Consider the following 21,910-nt stretch of genomic DNA (forward strand, 5'->3'; position numbering starts at 1 on the left):
GCATCGCACCCGCAAGAAAGTGCGGATGCGATTTTCACGGATGGTTGCTAAGAGATGTTGTTTGTAAACATTCAGTTTTTTTTATCACGTGGGTGCAAAACGCATTAAATCGCATTGCACCCGCGCGATCACAAACTAAATTCAATGATTTCGCAAAATCGCGCATTTTTCAGAGAAAACAGAGCCTCTAGGAATGAGGGCACATATGAACACGGGACCAACACAGATGCCTTCAGCTGTCAAGTGCACATGTAACAGGTCAGCCAGTGTCATAGGTGCAAAACTGCTGACAGATGCCATTTAATGTGCGATTTCACACATCAAAAAAATTATAAGGGACACAGGCGTTTTTGTCAATTTACACGCACCATCCGTGGCCTATTGTAACTGTTCCACACAGTGGCGTAACTAGAGTTCTATGGGCCCCAGGTCAAACTTTGGATTGGGGCCCCCCACCCCCATTACCCTGCCCCCTCTCTCAATTTATATATTTCATTTTTTGCCCCCTCTCTCTATTTATACATTTCATTTTTTTGCCCCCTATATATTTCATTTTGCCCCAAGTAATGAATGATTTGCTGCCAGACTTCCAGTGCCCCGCCCTGCCCTCATATGACCCCCCTTTCTGAATCCAGGGTTAGGTAGTTAATTATATGCCGCCACTGCAAGGTGCCCCCTCTCCCCCCAGTATGAAGCCGGTGTGGACAAACATAAAAAATAAATAAATACTTACCTACTCTGTTCCGCTCCGACCCGTCATACGCTCTCTGCGATGCCGCATCACACCGTCCTGAGATCCCGGTGACCTCAGCGCCGGGCCTCGCACTGTCACACAATGAATTGACAGTGTGTGTGAGTCTGGTGGCGCAGCGCCGGTCGTTGGGTGGGTTCGGGACGGTATGGGTTTAGTTGGGGATGTGCGCAGTCAGCAAATTAAGTAGGCCCCTATGGCGACTGGCCATTAAAAGCACTTGCGGGTCCCCCCTCACACCCTCTGTGACCGCGATCGTTACGCCCCTGGTTCCACATATTCAGTTGGCGATTGCTACAATTTTAGTCGTAGAGGATGGATTTTCAATATGACAGTAAAGCTCTCATAAAGCTAACCCGGCCACAGCGTCGCCCTCCTATAGATTACATAAACCAAGTAACCAACCAGGTCGTGTGTGGCAATAATCAATGACAACACGGCCCTCCGCACCCCCCGAGCGCAGCTGGTTATCTGCTGAGTCCTCCTCCTTCCTCCCGTGACTGGCCCGGCTGATCCCTGGACCTGCCCGGCAGCTGCCACGTTTCAGTGGTGACGTCAGCCCAATCAAGCAGATCCGCTAGGGGGAGCCGGAGCTTCCTCCAGGAACCAGGACAAGGAGGCGAGGAGGGGGCCGGCCAACTTCGGGGAGGGAGGGGTCAGCGATTGTCTTACGCCTGCGCAACTTACCCCGATGGCTCCTGGGAAATGTAGTTCCATCTCCGCCCATCGCCTTGACTAATGACTAGAGCCTGCGGACACTGCGGGACTTCATTTCCCAGAAGGCAGCGCGGGGCCGGCCTTCAGTCAGCAGTGCGAAGCCTTCCTGAGTTGGAGGATTCACTATTTCCTGGTTTCGGCTGGCAGCCATTTTGGGGTTACAGAGAGCTCGGGCTAGCGGTGGCTCTGTTGGTTTTGGGGGGTTAATCCCAGGCCGCTGGGGGGATTCTAGTACTCGTTAGTAGATTCTTTTTTACCTTCTACCTTAGTAGACGTTTTTTTCTTTTCTTTTTTACCTGTGCCCGTAGCTCTCGGACCCGGTTTTGCTTGGCAGGCGTCGGGTCTCCGGTGTTCTGTGTGTGTGTTTCTGCTGAAGCGGCGGGGAGCTCAGTGACATGTCCAGCATGAATCCCGAGTAGTAAGTATCTGGTGGGGGAGGGGACATCTCGGGCATCAGGTGGGGTACGGCTCGTCCGTTGTCCTCTGCTCCGTCACGGGTCGGCCCGGTGCCCGGCGTTAACCCTCTCGCTGCCGCCATAGGCCGTGGCTGGGCCTACGTTCAGCCTGTGACATGGGGTGTAGTGGCATACACAGATGTAGCAGAGCTGAGCTTGTGCGCCCTCTGCTATACCTGTATATCCCCCGTGACCGGATTCATCCAGGGGGCTATTATGTGTGACATGATGGGAGTAGTAGTGAATGTGTGAAGTCCTATAGTTACACTACGTTATAGAAGTGTCATTTATACACGTGTATATGAATATTTCTGGAAATATGCCGCCATGGGGGTCAGGGCTGGTTGTGGACCTCCTGTCAATGATCCCGCTGATAACAGGGAACAGATAAGGCTACTTTCACACTGGCGTTTTGGCTTTCCGTTTGTGAGATCCGTTCAGGGCTCTCACCAGCGGTCCAAAACGGATCAGTTTGCTTCCGTTCCGTTTCCATTCCGCTTCGGAGGCGGACAGCAAAACGCTGCTTGTCCATCTGACGAAACTGAGCCAAACGGATCCGTCCTGACACACAATGTAAGTCAACGGGGACGGATCCGTTTCCTATGACACAATAGAAAACGGATCCGTCCCCCATTGACTTTCAGTGGTGGTCAAGACGGATCCGTCATGGCTATAGAAGACATAATACGACCGGATCCGTTCATGCGGTTGTATTATTGTAACGGAAGCGTTTTTGCAGATCCATGAAGGATCCGCAAAAACCGCTAATGTGAAAGTAGCCTAACATTGAGGTCCACAGAGATGAACGTTATATTGAGTATCCCTTTAAGACAGGGCTGGACGGATCCCAGGAGCCCCTACACCTAGAGGCAGTTTTTTGGGGGTCTTTACTGGGATCTGATGCAGAGGGGGCTCAAGAAAATCAGCCAATTCTTGTCATTAATATTCCCTCCCTGTTCCTGGTCTGCACAGTAATGACGTCCCGATGATCCGAGCAGGTCCGTCGTTACTATGTACCGGTTGTGTGACCCGGCTGCAATGTGTAAACTGTGCTGTCACCGCGGACTCTGCCCTCACTGGTTAATAGGAGGACGGATGATGGGAAGTAGAAACTAGATGCCTGCACAGGAAGTCGCTCCCTGTACCGGAAAGAAGGCCGCGGGGTCCGTAAATCCGCTGGGGGGGGGGGGGGGGGGATCTGTGCTGGGATAACCTCTGTGACTGGAGCCGGCCTTCGTCTTTACCAGCGAGTCAGATGTGTGTCACATGGTTCTTGCAAAACACTTCTTCCATCTACTGCGGATTTTGCAATCTTCTGCCAAGAGCTGCCGTTAACACTTCCCGTCCGGATCAAGCGATTGTTAATGGCCCATTCAGGATGGCCGCTGCTTACGTTTCACTTTTATTCCTGCATTCCTTCCGAAATAAACCCACTCGGCAGATTTAGTTTCTCTAGAGCCAGGGTGATTCCAGTCCTTGGTACAAAGATCTTCCTGTTACCTTTCCCCCCCCCCGCGGCCTCTTCTGCCTGGCTTTGCACACTAGGCCTATATGCAACTTCCGTCATACGCTCGGTGAGCGCAGTGTTGGCATGTATGATCACTTGTAGCCCGAGAAGCGCATCGCACACTGTGACAATTGTCGTAGGGGGCGATAAAAATATGGGTGTAACGTATGGGGGGAAAAAGTGCTACTTTTAGGCCTCGTTCACATCTCGGTGATGTCCAGAAAGGCTCAGTGGGTCAGCCATATTCCACCCAAGTTGATAGGTTGAAAACTGGTTTTCAGAGCATCTCCTACCAGCGGTCAGTGAAAAACCACTGGCCATACGGACGCCATCTGTGGTTTTTTACGGACCCATAGACTTCAAAGGGCGTGTTTGGTCAGCGTTGCAGACCAAAGTAGTGCGCGTCTCCACCGCGGATGTGTGAGCAAGCACTTGGACGTCTTAGATTGTAAGCTCTTAGGGGAGCTACCCTGTCTTCTAGCATTTTGATATTGCTATCTTTTTAGTGCCTTTTGTTAAATTGAGAAGCGGACTCGATGTGTTAACTGCGCCCTGTGTTCGGGTTGGTGCTGCACGCTAGGTTTCTGTACCCTGGAGATGCCGGTGACGGGGTGACGGCAGCTTTTTGGTAATTTGCATGGAAGTGACAAGTCTGTGGCCATATGCTGCATTGACACAAAGAACATTTGACTTTTCCTGATCAGCAGGTTGTCTACAGATCCGGCCGCAGGAGCCCATTGATCAGCGCTGACAGTCCCTGATACTAGGCACACTTTGCTCTTGGACTTTTTTAGTCTTCTAAGGCCACTTTCACACTGGCGGTTTGGTTTCAGTTTGTGAGATCCGTTCCAAAACGGATCAGTTTGGCCCTTATCGCATTCTGAATAGATAGGGATCCGCTCAGAATGCATCAGTTTGCCTCCGTTCAGTCTCCACTCTGCTTTGGAGGTAGACACCAAAACGCTGCTTGCAGCGTTTTGGTGTCCGTCTGACGAAACTGAGCCAAACGGATCCGTCCTGGCGAACAATGTAAGTCAATGGGGACGGATCAGTTTTCACTGACACAATCTGGCACAATAGAAAACGGATCCGTCCTCCATTGACTTTCAATGGTGTTCAAGACGGATCCGTCTTGGCTATGTTAAAGATGATACAAACGGATCCGTTCTGATCGGATGCAGACGGTTGTATTATCTGAACGGATCCGTCTGTGCAGATCCATGACGGATCCGCACCAAACGCGAGTGTGAAAGTAGCCTAAGGAGACCAGTTTGTCCTTTCCAGAAGTTGCACCCTGCTGCAGCTGGCCCCATGATCATTGTGGGTTTGGGAGGGGGCCCCGACTAGGGCATATGAAGGGTTGTCCAGTAAGGAGGACACCCTGAAAGGACCTGTGGTTATTAGACCCCTATGCTGAGGCGGGTTGAGCATTGTGTGGTCTGCGCTCCTTGTAAGGATGACCGTCCTACATAGTGTCCTGTCGTCCACAGCGGTGACCCATCTCTGCCAGTGATCGGCTTAGCGGTCGCATTTTCAGGCCGACCACCCCCTTTATAATGCAACTTGTTAGTTTTTGGCGACAAAAATTGCGCCACTATCTTAGAACAGCGATTTTGCTGTGAAAGCACAAGCCAGTCACCGGTGAGGGGTGCTTCACGTGCGGCGTACATAAGGCAATGACGTAAAAGTGGCAGCCTGCGACACAAAGTGTGATATGTCTGGACACGGCATTGACAAACATTACATGAAATGTCGTGTGGCTGGACCCTAATATACCTCAGGGCTTTGCAGTCGGTTGCTACTGGGATCTCACTGGTAAGGGCGATGTCTGGGCCTCGCCATCATGCTAGCGTTTTTTTTTTAAAGATCAATTTATAGGGGTTTTCTGGGATTTTTTTTTTACTGATGATCCTCAGGGTAGGTCATTAGTGTCTGGTGAGGGTCTGACACCCAGGACCCCCGCCGATCAGCTGTTTGAGAAGGCCCCGGTGCTCCTGTGAGTGCCGCGGCCTTTCGCAATTTACCAAGCACAGCACCGTACAATGTATAGTGGCTGTGCTTGGTATCGCTCTCAGCCCATTCACTTCTGTAGGGTGATGCCAATCACTGCCGCTATACCATGTACGGAGCTGTGCTTGGTAAGCACGGAGAAGGGCGCAAAACTCACGAGAGCACCTGTGCCTTCTCAAACAGCTGATAGGTGGGGGTCCTAGGTGTCAGACCCCCACGATCAGATACTGAGGGCCTATCCTGACGATAGGTCATCAGTAGTAAAATCCTATGAAACCCCTTTAATTTGAAATTTGTTTCTTGATCCCAGACCATTGCCATAAGCATACATGCAGCCAGAGAGGCCTCACCACCCCCTGGGGGCTCCCATCTTGGTGACCAAGTGAACCTCTTTTTGCATGATTTTTATGTAGATTTTCTATAGGTCAGGGCTCATGAAATTACAACCCCAGGAGCAAGTTTTTTTTTTTTTTTGATCTATAGAAAACAGGGCAGCAGGAGATCTCCAGAAGCCCGGGCACTTTTCCCTTTCCACTAGGGTTGGTGGAGACGAGCGCACTGGTGTTTCTAGTCCACATCACTCGGTGTATTACTGCACATGCTGCCTTTTACTTTTTGGCAGTATCGTTATTATAATAATCCAGTCTTAGTATCCAGAGTTATTTAAAGGGGTATTCCAGGAGGAAGATATTAACACACCTGCCGATCAGCTGTTTGAAGAGGTTGGTGTTCCCTGATGAGCCCTGGGGCCTCCTCACAGCTCCAGACGTTGTATTGCCTCCCTGGAGCCTTGATGACTGGTGAACGTGATGTCGCTGGCCTAAGAGGGCGCGGCGCACAGTCGGGTGCCACGGCCTCGTCGAACAGCTGATTGGTGGCGGTTTTGGGAGTCTCCAAACAATGAGATATTGATGACTGGTCCGGAGGATAGGCCATCAATAATAACGTTCTGGAAAGCCCCTTTAAGTAATGCAGCTTTTGGTCAGCCAGATTGAGGTTGCTGTTAGAGCGCCTTCACACACCGCAGGTTTTGTTGCAAAGGTTTCTGCGACTGAATATCGGATCCATTCATGTGAATGGGGTGGTTTTGGTGACGAGCACATGGATTTCTGCGTGCCTCATTTAAATGAATGGAACTGGTTTTCAGTCACGGGAGTTTTCTCAATGTGTGAAGACGCCCCTTACACTAGCCCCAGGTGGCGCTTGCTATTCACTGCCTATAACTGCTCCACCGGGACCTGCTTTGATTTCAGCTGGGGAGTAAAGTGCAGCCCAACAGTTACTGGTGAATCAGGTACTACTACCCATGGCTGCAAGTTCAAGTAGGCCGCTGTCACACGGTCAGTATTTCATCAGTGTTTTGCATCAGTATTTGTAAGCTGAAACCAGGGGAGGAAACTACAGTATGCTGGCCTTGGCCTTGCTGAGGACCGCAAATTGTGGTCTGCAATGCACGAGCACGGACCATGTGCCTGCTGTCTGATCTGTGCCTCTGTTCCACACCGTATCATGTGAATGGGTCCGCATCCGTGATACAGGGTGCACACGATTGGTGCCCGTGCGTTACGCACCACAATATGCGCTCCGCTGTACGGGCAAGGCCGGCACACGGTCATGTGCATGAGCCCTAATGGAAAGTTATAGACCCATTCCTGGTTTTTATTTAAGACCCCTTTACACTGGCCAATTTTGCAGGCAATTGTCGGGAAGGAAGCGTTCCTTCCTGGCAATGACCAGCTCGTCAGTGAAGGAGACCTCTACAATTACATGCAGCGATCACTAATGCCATCACTCGTCCCCATACAGACCTAGTTTGTCGGCAGCAGATGATGATTAGACGGCACCATCTTCTGCTGGCAATCAACGATTTTTGTGACCACTTGAATATTGATATTATCCGATGAACAAGCGTTTCGCTCATTCGTCGGGTGATCGCCAGCACCTTTACACCGCCACGTTAGCGAATATGTGGCGGATTACCAGCCTGTGTAAAAGGGCCCTTAACAAATACTGATACAAAATAATGGCAAAATTCGGACCGCGTGGACGTGGCCTGAGGCTGGTGTCGCACACAACTTTTTGGGGCAGTTCTTGTTGTCATTTTTTGAGCCAAAACCAGAAGTGGGTTGGAAGGGAACGAGAACTAAAACGTGTCACCTGCTGCAGCCGCTGCGTGGTAAGATACAGCAGCGTCTGCAAGTGCAATTCTTACCAGGTGGTGCTCTGGTTCATAGAGGACCCTTATCTATGATATGTATGTGCCCCAATAGGCCATATAGAAATGGATTGTCTTTGTGTGGCAGTAGTTCTATTAAGAAAAATATAGCCGATGTAATCTCTGGCCGAGCATGTGCTTCTTAGGAATACTTGGCATGGGTGGTGCTCTAAAAAAAAGAATTACTGAGATCTTAGATTTAGCTGTAACTTCAGTGATCCCATGTCAGCGGGTGCAGAAGCCTTCCCCTTCCTACAGGAGGCTGCCCCTTTATGTGTCATTGTTCCAGGATGCTGTTGAGGAAGTGAAGAATCCTTCATCAGGGAGCTGCTGCGCCTCGGCCGTCATGCTCAGCTTCAGAACAGGGCTGGGCCGGCTCCTGCTTACGTCTTGGATGTGTCATGGTTCCACGTCCTGTCGTCTGCCCTTCTTGTTCCTGCAGGCGTTTTTCATTGAGATTTTTTTTTTTTATCTGACAAGTGCATAACGTGAACCTTTTCTCCTTACCTAGTGTCATGCTTGCTATAGTAGTGTGCGCCTCTACAGGGTCGGGGCTCCTAGTGCAATGTATCCTGCATTACACGTGTATGGTCCTTGTCAAATGTAAAAGAATAGGGCCCAGGACAGATTTAAGAGGTAACTTCACATAGACTTTGCTTATTAGGTTTTTTTCACAGTTGGCAAAAGTTTTTGTCCACTTTTGGTACACGTCAGCCTTCACCCTTTCCATCCCTTTCCTTGTGTTACGCAGTCCTGTATTCAGTGTTTGCTTTCAGCTCTGAGGTTAAACTGCTTTGAGTTAGCATGCTCACCAGCCGTGCCAGAAGGTGCATTGTGGTAAGTGATCTTGCCTTTGAATAAGCAATGTGCGGGGCGGACTGTCCTCTGCCGCTCACACCTCACTTTGCTGTTGTCTTCCAGCCTGTGTCTGCTAAGTGCGGTACATTAGGGCTCATTCAGACGACCGTATAAATGTGTCTGCACCCGTTCCTCAGTTTTGTAGAACTGGTGCGGACCCATTCACTTCTGGGCTGCAAAAGATGCGGACAGCACACGGGCCGGTTTCCGTGTTTTGCAGATCCGCACGGCCGTCTAAATGAGCCCTTAAGAGGAGGATTCCAGGTTTATTTTGCCTGAAATGTGTGTGTGGGGGGCGCCTTTACACTATTATCTAGGACAGGCATGCTCAACCTGTGGCCCTCCAGCTGTTGCAAAGCTACATCTCCCAGCATGCCTGAACAGCCTACAGCAGGGCATTGTGGGAGTTGTAGTTTTACAACAGCTGGAGGGCCACAGGTTGAGCATGCCTGATCTAGGACATTCACAATGGAGTGAGTCACCAGCTACTGCCCCCTTCATGTCCTGTGAGCTGTAAGCATGTGGGTGTCCACTATGTAAGTAATAATGTTTACTATAGGTGGTCATACACCTTAGTTAGCAGCTGGGCAAACAGCTGTTTCTTAGGAAACCCCCCTCCCCCCCTACTCGCTCGGCAAGTATTCTCAATGGGGAAATGGTATTAAGTCACTGTCAGACACATGACCATGGCTTAAAGGGGTTGTCCAGCTTTCACTAAGTGGATAGACTATCACTAGCTGATCAGGAGAGGTCTGACGCCCTGTACTCTCGCCAATCAGTTGACGGAGTTGTGTAGTTACCCGGAGGTACACCTGAACAGCCGATCTGTAGGGTGTCGGACAACCCATTTAAGTCCCATGAGAACAAAGATTGGGCATGTTAAAATTCAACATGCCTGTCATCTGCTGTTGGGGGAGAGCCGTGACGCCCCCCTACATGTTAGCCAGCTGGCCATGCCATAATCTGTAGTTTTGCTGAATGCCTCCTAATGACTCTTCGTGTAGAAGTCTGTCATCTACATTTTTAGAATTTGTTCAGTGTTAATTAGGGATCAGACCTCAGATAAATAAAAAATAAAAATCTCCTCACCTCTCCTGCGCCGCGGCTCCTCTTCATCACCGGGTCCGGCGTCTCGCTCCCCTGTCTATTTCGGCCCGCGCTGCACTGTCACCTGACTCTGTTCGGGGTCAGGACAGTGCAGCGCGGGCCCCATGAAAGAAGACCAGGGAGGGTGAGTATCGGAAGCGTTTGCTGCGCTTCTTCCCCGCTCCCGGCACCCGATGCATACTAGTGCGCGCTTCCATAATGTAAGCGCTCACTAGTATTCGCTTTATAAGCATTATTGATATATTGGTACTTCCGATAATTGGTCAGTCCCTAGTGTAAATAATGTGCGGTGTCGGTGTACTGCAACCATACCGAAAAAGAGGCAGATCTAGGAAATGCTCCCAGAGCTTCTTCATGGTACCCTCTAAGAATCACGTGGCATTCACACAACTGTGTGTATTATGTGGTCCGCAAATCGCGGATCCACAAAATACAGATGACTTCTATGTTGTAGCTTTTTTTTTTCAGTCCCAAGAATAGGACATCCGTATGTCTGTTCTTGGCCACAAGTGCGGACCTCGACCCTTTTGAAGTCAGTGATTTCACAAAAAAGATAGATGCAACACAGACGTCATGTGAATGTACATATGTAAGCTTTTTCCAGCAAAGAAGTGCCTTAGAAATGTCAGATTTAGGACAAATGCATATTCTGCAGTCTGCAACAGAATCCGGTCATGGATTTCTAACAATGGGTAAAATCCTCCACTAATAGGACATGTATTTGAAAGCTACCGGATGCGCTAAAAACCTACATCAGCTCCTGTGAATAGCGTTAGGATAGGTGTTCACTTTCCTAGACTTTTCATGTGGATTTTTAATGCAGAGTCCACAGTGATTAGCCCCTGATTGTGACGGTCAGCCAAGTGATTGCATATTGGAACCAATTTGCAAGAAAACCGCTGGCCGACAGTGTACCCTGATAAAGGTTGGAATGATCAGATACTGAGCAGCCTGTGGGGTGTCACATTCACCGCCTGCACTCGCTAGTTATCGACGACCCATAGATGTGATACGATAAGCTGAATACTGGCTGGATTTATTCTGCTAATGGATTTCCAGGGGAACGATGGCGAATTTCCCAGCTGCTGCCCTGTTCTATTATTGGAGGCTCCTACTAGTAGATTGAGTGTAATAATAGTCATCTTCAGGAACAGCAGATCCTCGCGTATAAATTGTGTGTAGATTAATATGCCGAATATTTCTCCAGATACTAAGGGAAGGCTTTCATGGTAGAATATGGATGACTTAGTTGGTAATACACCCTCATTGTCCATTTTATTTTTTACTATTGATGACCTATTCTCAGGATCTGCAGGGGTCCGACTCCCAGCACCCCCATTAATCGGTTTATTGAAGAGAAGGCAGTGCTTGTACAAGCGCTGCCTTCTCTACTCTGTTTACCTGCTCGCCGTAGCAGTGGTGAGCAGGTATGATTACAAGTATGGCATCCCCATTCACTTCTATGGGACGGCTCTGCCTGTCCGGCACCCAGGACCCCCACCGATTAGCTGTTTGAGAAGGCAGTGGCGCTCACAGTAGCGCCATGCCCTTCTCTCTGCTCACCAAGCGCCATACATTGTATAGTGGTGTGCTTGGTATCGCAAGCCCAGCCCCACACGGCCTAGGAAAATCTGGAAACCGCTGCAACAAACAGCTGATCGGCGGGGGTCCCAGGTGCTGTCAGTAAAAAAAAACTCTTGGAAAACCCCATTCTTCCCAGAAACAGCGCCACATCTGTTGCCTGGGATCCTCCTTTCTGAACTGCAGTACTGGCCGTTTTTGGCCATTACATGAAGGCTTATATTTGATATTTCATTGCAAACAACTTTATTTCACAATGACGTGTGTGCAAATATCAAAGGCTGCTAATCAAACCCTCCCCAGGCCGGTTGTTCTGGCAGAACCGGTTGCGGCTTTCTGTGGGATCCTCTTCTGCTGCAGACTTTTCCAGTTACTCCAGTTGCTTGGTGTCTTTTTCTGTTAGTGGGATCAGTTTAAAAGATAACCTTACGCTTTGATTTTTAGGACCTTTACATGTAAATGTATTTAATGCTTGTTAATAATCAGGAATGCCAAGGGCAGGTGGACACGCCAATATTATGTACTTTCACCTTTCTTCCTGCAAATCTATAGAAGTGAAAAAATATATATATTCTACACTAATGCATACATGAATCATATATCCGACCAGACGATACGATCCTTGGCGTCTTTGTATATGAAGGACAGAGAGAGGCAGGTAATGAGTGGATTGTAATACCATGGCAGATTGGTTGGGTTATAAATGTAGAAATATACGAATGGACAGAGCAGCGCTCTCTAGTCGTCTCCTTTATACCTGAGCCTATAACCATGACAGGAGGACATAGCCACATCTCGAGGAAAGAAGCTTTCATCCTCGACAGGGATTCTTTACTAAAAGCGTATGTTCACACAGTGGCTTTGGCATCGTAAATTTGGCACAAGTGCCTTGTCATAACGCCGCTGCAGGCCACATGGCGTCCGCCTCCCATTGTTCTCAATGAGAGGGAGCACTGCTGTTCATGTGCCTGTAGTTTATTGTCGCGACCGCGCCAAGAGAGGACCTGTCCTTTGTTGTCACGCCCTTTCGCGCAGAATCCAGGACCATATTTGTCATGTGAAAACTCTTTAAAAGGAGATTGTGATGGCCGATTTATTGAAGTTCAAGAGACCCCTGGATTCCTGTTCTTAAAAATGTAATACGGGTACTAGACTAATGGAGATGGGACCTTGGTCCAGGGATTAATTCTGATTGCCAGATTTGGCATCAGAAAGGAATTTTTCTCCCAACTTTGCTGTAATGGGTGACAGGAGGGTCCGGGTTGGACATGATGGACCTGTGTCTTTTCATTCCGCTGTGTAATGGTGGGTTCGCACAAAACTGGTTGGGTGGGGTTGGCTGGAAAAATTGGTGTGTGACTGAAGCCTTCTGCCAGTGTTTGCCTGGCCACCCCCTACCAAATAGCACAGGGATGGCCAACCTGCGGCCCAGTCTGGGCATGCTGAGTAGTTTTGCTGGAGAGCTGGAGAGCCGCAGGTTTGGCCATCCCTGAAATAGCATCTTAAAAAATGTGAAGCATCGAAAACCCAGCTTTGGTGTCCCCTCATCAATTTGCAATGCCATCCCCAGTTGAGTTGGGTAGCCTGCAGAATCCATGTAGTCACCTGCTAGTTGCTGCACCTGTTGCTTGGTAACAGCCCCCATTTATTTTTTGCTTTGCCTAGCAAACACGGTTTGCATGAATGATTAATTGATTGGTCTGAAGTAGGGATCGACCAATTATCTGTTTTACCGATATTATCGGCCGATATTCAGGATTTTCAAAGTTATCGGTTTCGGCATTTAACCTTGCCGATAACGAATCGCGAACATGGATCGCGCTTCTGTCAGCGCGATCCATGTTCTGTCAGCAGCACGGGAGAAGGAAGCAGTGTCTGCCTGCCCCCTGTGCCGCTGCCACCAATGAGAGGGGGAGGGGCTGTGGTCACTGTGCCACCAATGATGTTAAATCACTCATTTATTCAAAATCAAAAGGAGGCGGCAGCTGGCTGCAGAATCATATAGCCGCATCCGACCTCTATGACAAGTAGCTGCGATCCGCGGCAGTTAACCCCTGTCACACCTGAGGGGTTAACTGCCGTGGATCACAGCTCACAGAGGTCGGGTGCGGCTATATGATTCTGCAGCCAGCACCCGCCTCCTTTATTTGAATTAATGGGTGAGTTATCTTCATTGGTGGCGCAGTGCTCCCCCCTAACCCCAGTATCAAAAACATTGGTGGCGCAGTGCCCCCACCAGTATTAGTCATTGGTGGCAGTGGCAGGGTCCCCTCTCTCCTCCTCATTGGTGGTGCAGTGGCAGCTTCTGTTCGGAGCCCCAGCAGTGTAATCCTGGGGCTCAAATCGGTTACCGTGGCAGCCAGGACGCTACTGAAGCCCTGGCTGCCATAGTCAGCTCCTTGCTGCTGTGCGTACTATGCACAGGGCAGCAGGAAGAGTGTGAAGTCTCCTATTCAACCCTGATAAAGCTCTATTAGGGTGCTTAGGACAAGGGTTCTAGCCCCTAAGGGGGATAATAGTAAAAAAAAAAAAAAAAACACAAACACCAAAATATTAAGTATAAATGAAAAAGAAAGATTTACAAAAAAAACTTTTTAGTGCAGATAGGAGGGTTGAGTTGGATAATGTCCTGTATGAGGTCGTCTGTTTGTTGCTGCCAACCAATAATTTGTGGAAATTAGTGAAAATTTCCTCTGAATGAGGTGAACATCTGTTTGTTCAGATGGTTGTGTGAAGAGCATGAATTATTTAGTACTAAGAAGGTAGAGGAAGAAAAGGTAGAGTCGCCCCCCTTTGTGCTGTAGACAGGTCTTGCGTCTTGTCCTCTGTTGTCCATCTGTCTGTGTGGTCATCGGCTGTCGTCAAGCTGGGTGCACGCTGGGCTATTTTCTTCATATGAAGACCTTTTTACCCTTCTCTGCTCAGAAATCATTCCTGGGACTAGGGTTGTTTCGATAAAATTTTGATTCGTTTTCGATACCATAAAAAAGGATTGCGATACTCGATACCATTGGATACCACGCAAAAAAAATGAAATGCCCAAAAAAAGCCACGTGCGTTCCGCATTTTATGAAACGTCTGGCCCATAATCGAACAGTCCTATCCTATTTTTTGGGGGGGACAAGGTTACAAAAAAATGGAGAATCACGCAGTTTTAATTTTTTTTCTTCTGTTACGGTGTTCACCACATAGGAGATTTATTATTATTTTTTATATTTTAATAGTTTGGACTTTTTGATCGTGGCGATATGTTTATATATTTTTATATGTAAAATTGGGAAAAGGGGTGATTTTATACTTAATTTTTATATTGTTTACTTTTTATTTAATAACTATTTCCCCCCTTAGGGGCTAGAACCTGGGATCTTTTAATCCCTTGTCCTATTCAACCTGATGGAGCTCTATTAGAGTGAATAGGACTTCACACTGTTCCTGCTGCCCTGTGCATAGTACACACAGTAGCAGGTAGATTACCATGGCAGCCAGGGATTCAGTAGCGTCCTGGCTGCCATGGTAACCGATCGGAGTCCCGGGATTACACTGCTTGGGCTCCGATCAGAAGCTGCCACTGCCACCAATGACTTTAATACTGGGAGGGGTCAGGGGGGCGCACTGCGCCACCAATGTTTTTAATACTGGTGATGAGGGCACACTGCACCACCAATGATAATTAATGTTTAATATACAAATACAGCCGGCAGCAGAAACACATTGCGGCACCTGAGGGGTTAATTGCTGTGGATCGCAGCGCCCTGTCAGTCAGGGTACTGGTGTTCTGAAAGAATGCTATACCTTATCAGAATGCTTTACCCTCGTCACTTCTGGTGACGCGCCTGCACCGTAAGTGAGGAGAATCAGCTGGAGGAAGGGGTGTGCTGCACAAGCGCAGATCCACGGGTAGGTCAAAATTATAGCATTGCCGTGGGAGTGCGCATGCGCGAAACCGGCCGGAACCACAGCTGGGTAGGAGAGGTGTCTGCGCTTGCGCACTCAGGGGTAGGGAGATCTGATGGAACAATTTGGCACTGACACATCTACCTACGCCTGAGTGCGCACGCGTGGTGTAATCCTGATGTGTGTGGCCGACGGGAGTAAATAGCCGCGCGTGCACACCCTCTCCTACCCAGCCGTGGCTCCAGGCGCAGTGTGTCCCGGCCGCTTTCGCGCATGTGCATTACGTGGGCGCTTTTCCCACGGCGGTGCTATAATTTTGACTTAGCCGTGGATCTGCGCTTGTGCAGCGCCGCACACCCCTTCCTCCAGCTGATTCTCCTCACTTCCGGTGCGGCCGCATCACCGGAAGTGACGAGGGTATAGCATTCTGATAAGGTATAGTATTCTGTCAGAACACCGGCAATGTATTTCTGCCGCTTGTATTTGTATATTAAACGTTAGTTATCATTGGTGGCACCGTGGCCACCGCTCCTCCCCTCCTCCGCCCCTCTGTGCTCTCATTGGCGGCAGCGGCATAGGGGGGAGGGAGAGACTGCTTCCTTCTCCCCGTGCTGCTCAGGGAACATGGCGCACGCTGAGAGCAGCGAGATCCATATTCTCTGATACTGAGCTGTGCAGTAGGGCAGCCTAGTATCGATAAAAGGCAAATCCCAGTATCGTATTGATACCAGGCTAAAAGTATCGATTGGGTAACGAAAGTTCGATACCCGAAACAACCCTACCTGGGACCTTTCCACCCAGACACATTTTGCAAGGAAACCAGTCGATTCGCTCATCCCTATTAATGACCTGTGCTGAGAATAGGCCATCAATATCAAAATCTCAGGAAAACCCCTTTAAGACTCACCCAGGGGAACCACTAATCAATATGGCATTGTGGCAGTTTAATATGGTTTTGAATCTTAAATTTTTTTTTTTTTAAAGGTTTTTGAAGTGTGTGGTTCGCTGTTTAATCAATTGGATATTTTTGGGATACACATACTATATGTAAGTGTTTAGGACTGCTCGCTCGCAGGTTTGGCTGTGTATCTGGTACCTCCTGCACCCTGGGGAATGTCAGGAATATAGTGACGCAATGTCATTTTTCACACTGAGGTTTAGTTTTTCTATAGCTTTCTGTTGGGTTTAGTACATTATATAACGATTTGCTCCTTCCTGGTCACTTACCAGCTTTGAGAATATATTCTGTGTATTGATGTCCTTATTGACTTTCTACAGTTGTACCAACAGAGAAAAGTCTGCCGTGATCTATACTTTCAGTAGTTGATAAAGTTTAGACTTCACTTATAACCGCCACGTCAATACAAAGTCCCCGGCGGCATGTATGGTAAAGAACTGCCATAAGGCGCATGTGGTTACATACAGTTGTGATTGCTGTAGTTAGATTGCTTTCTGTCTACGTTCTAATGGGACATATTATTTTTTCTCTGGACCCGAGGCACGCCAAACTGCAATGCAAGTGAATGACATTTTCAAGATCCCTTCAGATTAGAAGGTACAATGTGAAATTGTGACTGGTTTTGCCGAGTACTCGCACTTGCCATTACAAAGGTGTATCAAAGACGTGACTAATGCAGATTTAGGCTACTTTCACGCTGGCGTTTTGGCTTTCCGTTTGTGCGATCCGTTCAGGGCTCTCACAAGCGGTCCAAAACAAATCCGTTTTGCCCTAATGCATTCTGAATGGAAAATAATCAGCTCAGAATGCATCAGTTTGCCTCCATTCAGTCTCCATTCCGCTTCGGAGGCGGACACCAAAACGCTGCCTGCAGCGTTTTGGTGTCCACCTGACGAAGCGGAGCCAAATGGATCATGACCCACAATGTAAGTCAATGGGGACGGATCCGTTTTCACTGACACAATATGGCACAATAGAAAACGGATCCGTCCTCCATTGACTTTCAATGGTGTTCAAGACGGATCCGTCTTGGCTATGTTACAGATAATACAAACTGATCCGTTCTGAACGGATGCAGACAGTCGTATTATCTAAATGGATCCATCTGTGCAGATCCATGAATGATCCGCACCAAACGCGAGTGTGAAAGTAGCCTTAGTCACAGACAATTAGTCATGTGTGAATATAACCTAAGATGTTCTTAAGTTTATCTGATAGGTTCATCGGACGCATTAATAAATCTAAAATATAAGTGTAAAGCTTAGCATTGCCTCGGTCAGCTGCCTAGTCTCCAGCAAATGTCACCAGATTGCGGCAGCGTAGTCTCTCCCTGGAGCAGTGAGCATGCACGTTAAAGGGGTAGTTGGGGCGGTAGTTGTCTGCTGAGAGCTGCATTATGGATGGCCTCAGCGGTAGTTGTCTGCTGAGAGCTCCATTATGGGTGGCCTCAGCGGTATTTGTCTGCTGGGAGCTGCATCATGGATGGCCTCAGCGGTAGTTGTCTGCTGAGAGCTCCATTATGGATGGCCTCAGTGGTAGTTGTCTGAGAGCTCCATTATGGATGGCCTCAGCGGTAGTTGTCTGCTGGGAGCTGCATTATGGATGGCCTCAGCGGTAGTTGTCTGCTGGGAGCTGCATTATGGATGGCCTCAGCGGTAGTTGTCTGCTGGGAGCTGCATTATGGATGGCCTCAGCGGTAGTTGTCTGCTGAGAGCTCCATTATGGATGGCCTCAGCGGTAGTTGTCTGCTGGGAGCTCCATTATGGATGGCCTCAGCGGTAGTTGTCTGCTGAGAGCTCCATTATGGATGGCCTCAGCGGTAGTTGTCTGCTGAGAGCTCCATTATGGATGGCCTCAGCGGTAGTTGTCTGCTGAGAGCTGCATTATGGATGGCCTCAGCGGTAGTTGTCTGCTGAGAGCTCCATTATGGATGGCCTCAGCGGTAGTTGTCTGCTGGGAGCTCCATTATGGATGGCCTCAGTGGTAGTTGTCTGAGAGCTCCATTATGGATGGCCTCAGCGGTAGTTGTCTGCTGGGAGCTGCATTATGGATGGCCTCAGCGGTAGTTGTCTGCTGGGAGCTGCCTTATGGATGGCCTCAGCGGTAGTTGTCTGCTGGGAGCTGCATTATGGATGGCCTCAGCGGTAGTTGTCTGCTGAGAGCTCCATTATGGATGGCCTCAGCGGTAGTTGTCTGCTGGGAGCTGCATTATGGATGGCCTCAGCGGTAGTTGTCTGCTGGGAGCTGCATTATGGATGGCCTCAGCGGTAGTTGTCTGCTGAGAGCTCCATTATGGATGGCCTCAGCGGTAGTTGTCTGCTGGGAGCTGCATTATGGATGGCCTCAGCGGTAGTTGTCTGCTGGGAGCTGCATTATGGATGGCCTCAGCGGTAGTTGTCTGCTGGGAGCTTCCCGTGTATAGTCAGCTGCTGTTGCTTCCTTGGTGGGGCTGTAAGAAGCCAGGAGCATAAAGGTTCTCCTACACAGAAGACGTGAACCCAGCCTAAGATGTGACAACTATAATGGGGATGTAATGCCCGTACATTGAGGCTACATTCACATGACGGTGAAAAACAGCCATCACTTGATCGTTTGAAGAACAATGGTCGTCTATGGGGTTATTCACACGGCCCATGAATAACGTCCATCAAAAATTGGACCTGTTCTATTCTGTTTTTACTGACCAACAGCCCCCATACCATTGTGGATTTTTTAACGGCTGTTTTTTTTTCACTGATGCCTTTCTGGAAAACGGCTGTTTAACCTTTTTTTTACAGTCTTGTGACTGTAGTGTCGACACTTCAATCGATTGTAACGTTACCCACATCTGGGTGCGGGCTGACTTGTAGAACTTCCCCTCGAATTTCGGTGCAGATTTCTGTGCTTTTCTGCACCAATAACAGCTTGTTTTACTTGTGGTTGTTGAGGCAGACTTCATGCGGTTTTGAGACCCCTGCATTTAAAGTGTGAAATCCACACAAAGAATTGACACGCTGCAGATCTCAAAATCCGCACAGAATGAAAAAACAAAGTGTACATAAGATCCGTCTATCTCGCCTCCTCTGCGTGTTCTGTATTGTGCTGCGGATTTTCTGCAAGAAAATCTGCACAGAAAAAAAAGCGTTATCCGCAATGTGTGCTGGCGGCCTATGGCTGAATTCATACACTGCTGATTTGCAGGTTCAGTCTTTGAAAACCCCATCCACGTGCATGTAAAACGAGCTTCTTAGCATGTCCATAGTGTCGCCGATTTTGTCCCCTCATCGTATAGGGGTGATATCCATGGCGAGTTCGGAGCAAAATCCTCATGTAACATGCAGAATATTCCTGCAGTATTGCCATGGATTTCTCCTGCTACCTGTGGCCTACCTGTGCCATACAGTTTCAGTAGCTGACTACTGTTACCCCACTACACGTGCACACTCGGTTTGGTTGAGCATGCATGTTTGTCCAATGAGAGGAGAATAAGCTGCCGCCAGGCCTCTCTGGTTGTGGCTTGGCTTCGGCGAGAACAAAAGGATAGTGTTGAAATTTATCATACCCGAGTCACGAGTACCCGATACACACAAGATCATTTCTGCAGAGAGCGGTTAACTTTTTCTGTCATCTATATGGGACCTTAAAAAAATAAAATTCTGATTTTGAGACTGAAATCTTGATGTAAAAAAATTTGACAAATCTAGTTACTATGAAGCAGAGGTCATGTTAGGAGAATGCTTTCCCACATTAAGGGTAAATGCACACATTCAGGATTTACGTGCAGACAATTCGCACTGAAATCCGCAGATGTTTGCAGGGAAATCCGTATGGTCAATTAGGGGTGGGCGGTATAGGCGATATGCGATATAAATTTGGGCCACGATATGGATTTTCGCTATATCGCCGGACCGCGATATGATTGCGCTCTCTGCGCGCACCATCTACTCCTGAGCCCGCCGGCCGGCACAGTGGAGGGAGAAGGAGGCAGTCCCTCCCTCCCCACTGTGCGCGGCTGCCGCTGAACACCTATGAGGAGAGGACAGAGTAGGAGGAGGAGGGGAGGGACTGTGGCCGGCCATATCCCACAGGGTCCCCCTCCTCCCCCCCCTAGTTCATTGATGGCAGTGGGCAGTTCCGATCGGAGTCCCAGCAGTGTAATGCTGTGGCTCCGATCGGTTACCATAGCAGCCAGGACGCTACTGAAGTCCTGGCTGCGATGGTATGTTAGTGAGCAGCATTATACTCGCGTGCGCCGTGGCCGCCGGTCGCTCCTTCTTCTGTCTGTGCGGCGCATTGTTAATGCTTATAGCATTAGCAATGCGCCGCACAGACCTATGAGAAGAAGGAGCGACCGGCACCCACGGCGCACGTGAGTATAATGCTGCTCACTAACATACCATCGCAGCCAGGACTTCAGTAGCGTCCTGGCTGCTATGGTAACCGGTCGGAGCCCCAGCATTACACTGCTGGGACTCCGATCGGAACTGCCCACTGCCATCAATGAACTAGGGGGGGGAGGGAGGAGGGGGACCCTGTGGCCACTGCCACCAATGATTAATACTAGGGAGGGGGGGTGGGTTTGAGTTACCATAGGGGGGCAGATAAGAGGCTGGGGGGGCAGATAAGAGGCTGGGGGGGAGCAGATAAAGGGGGAGCAGATAAGAGGCTGGGTGGGGAGCAGATAAGAGGCTGGGGGGGGGAGCAGATAAGAGGCTGGGGGGGGGAGCAGATGAGAGGCTGGGGGGGCACATGAGAGGCTGGCTGCCATGGTCAGCTCCCTGCTGTTGTGTGCACAAAGCACAGGGCAGCAGGGAGAGTGTAAAGTCCTATTCACCCTAATAGAGCTCTATTGGGGTGAATATGACAAGGGTTCTAGCCCTTAAGGAGGCTAATAGTTATTAAATAAAAAGTAAAAAAAAAAAAAGTTTAAACACCCCCCCAATATAGAAAACAATATATCGCAATATATATCGCATATCGCACATGCTTAAAATTATATCGCAATATAAATTTTAGGCCATATCGCCCACCCCTATGGTCAATCCACATCAATTGGTGCGGATTTTACTCTTCCTATTGATGTGAATCGAGAAAATGTGGTCCGGAAAAGAATCTGCATAGTGTGCATGAGAATTTCAAATGATTATAGAATACAATGTACACGACCTACAGTGCGGGCCATCACCGATTTGATATTAATGACCTATCCTGAGGGTAAGTCATCAATGTTAGGAGCCTGGAAAACCCTTTAGTGTGCACACATTTCTGAAGTTTGGTGGATTATCTGGAATATTGAGGACTGTCAGCCAAAATCTATGGGCAAACCCAGCGGTATTTGTACAGGTTCCCTGCAGCGCTTCCGCAGGTGACATTAAGCATTACAGCGTGTCCATCCAAATCAGTGGGTTGTCCTCTGTTGTGGCAAAAAAAATAAATTAGCATGTTGAAAAGTAGATCTCCTCTTTAACTCAAAATTTTGTAATGGGGTGTATGTAAATGCGTTTATAATCTTGACAACCCCCTCAAACTCGCTATTGATGAGAGTCCATTTCCCACAAGATGCCCCCCTTTTTTGCCACCATTGGTCAGAACGAGTTGTTTTTAGTTCTAGAGTAAAAGCGCAATCGCACATCGCGATTGTGACAAGGCCACGATCAGTTGAGTGCCGTATGGCTGTGGTGGGCTCTTATTAAAAATGTTTTATTCTGTGACCTGTTAGAAAGGTACATAATGTAAACTGTAGTGAATGTAATCTTATTCGTATTTTGTGAGTTATATCCTCCCTTCTGATCCTCAGCTGTGTCATGTGAGTCAGTGTTGGTCATATGATACAGCTGAGGATCTGAAGGGAAGTTATAACTCACAAATACAGTCACCA

At 48.7% G+C, this 21,910-nt stretch overlaps 1 protein-coding gene across 1 annotated transcript in view; it reads left to right on the plus strand.

The window, feature by feature from the left end:
• The first annotated feature begins 1,582 nt into the window (after positions 1-1,582).
• The window catches only part of RAB1A (RAB1A, member RAS oncogene family), a 32,715-nt gene continuing 12,387 nt past the window's right edge, over positions 1,583-21,910 (plus strand). Inside the window, exon 1 of the mRNA XM_040430110.1 lies at positions 1,583-1,886. Within this exon, the coding sequence (XP_040286044.1) occupies positions 1,864-1,886 (23 nt within the window). The 5' untranslated portion in view covers positions 1,583-1,863. The remainder of the gene's footprint in view (positions 1,887-21,910) is intronic.

This window comes from Bufo bufo, chromosome 4, assembly GCF_905171765.1.
Source record: "Bufo bufo chromosome 4, aBufBuf1.1, whole genome shotgun sequence".
In the NCBI taxonomy this organism is placed as follows: Eukaryota; Metazoa; Chordata; class Amphibia; order Anura; family Bufonidae; genus Bufo; species Bufo bufo.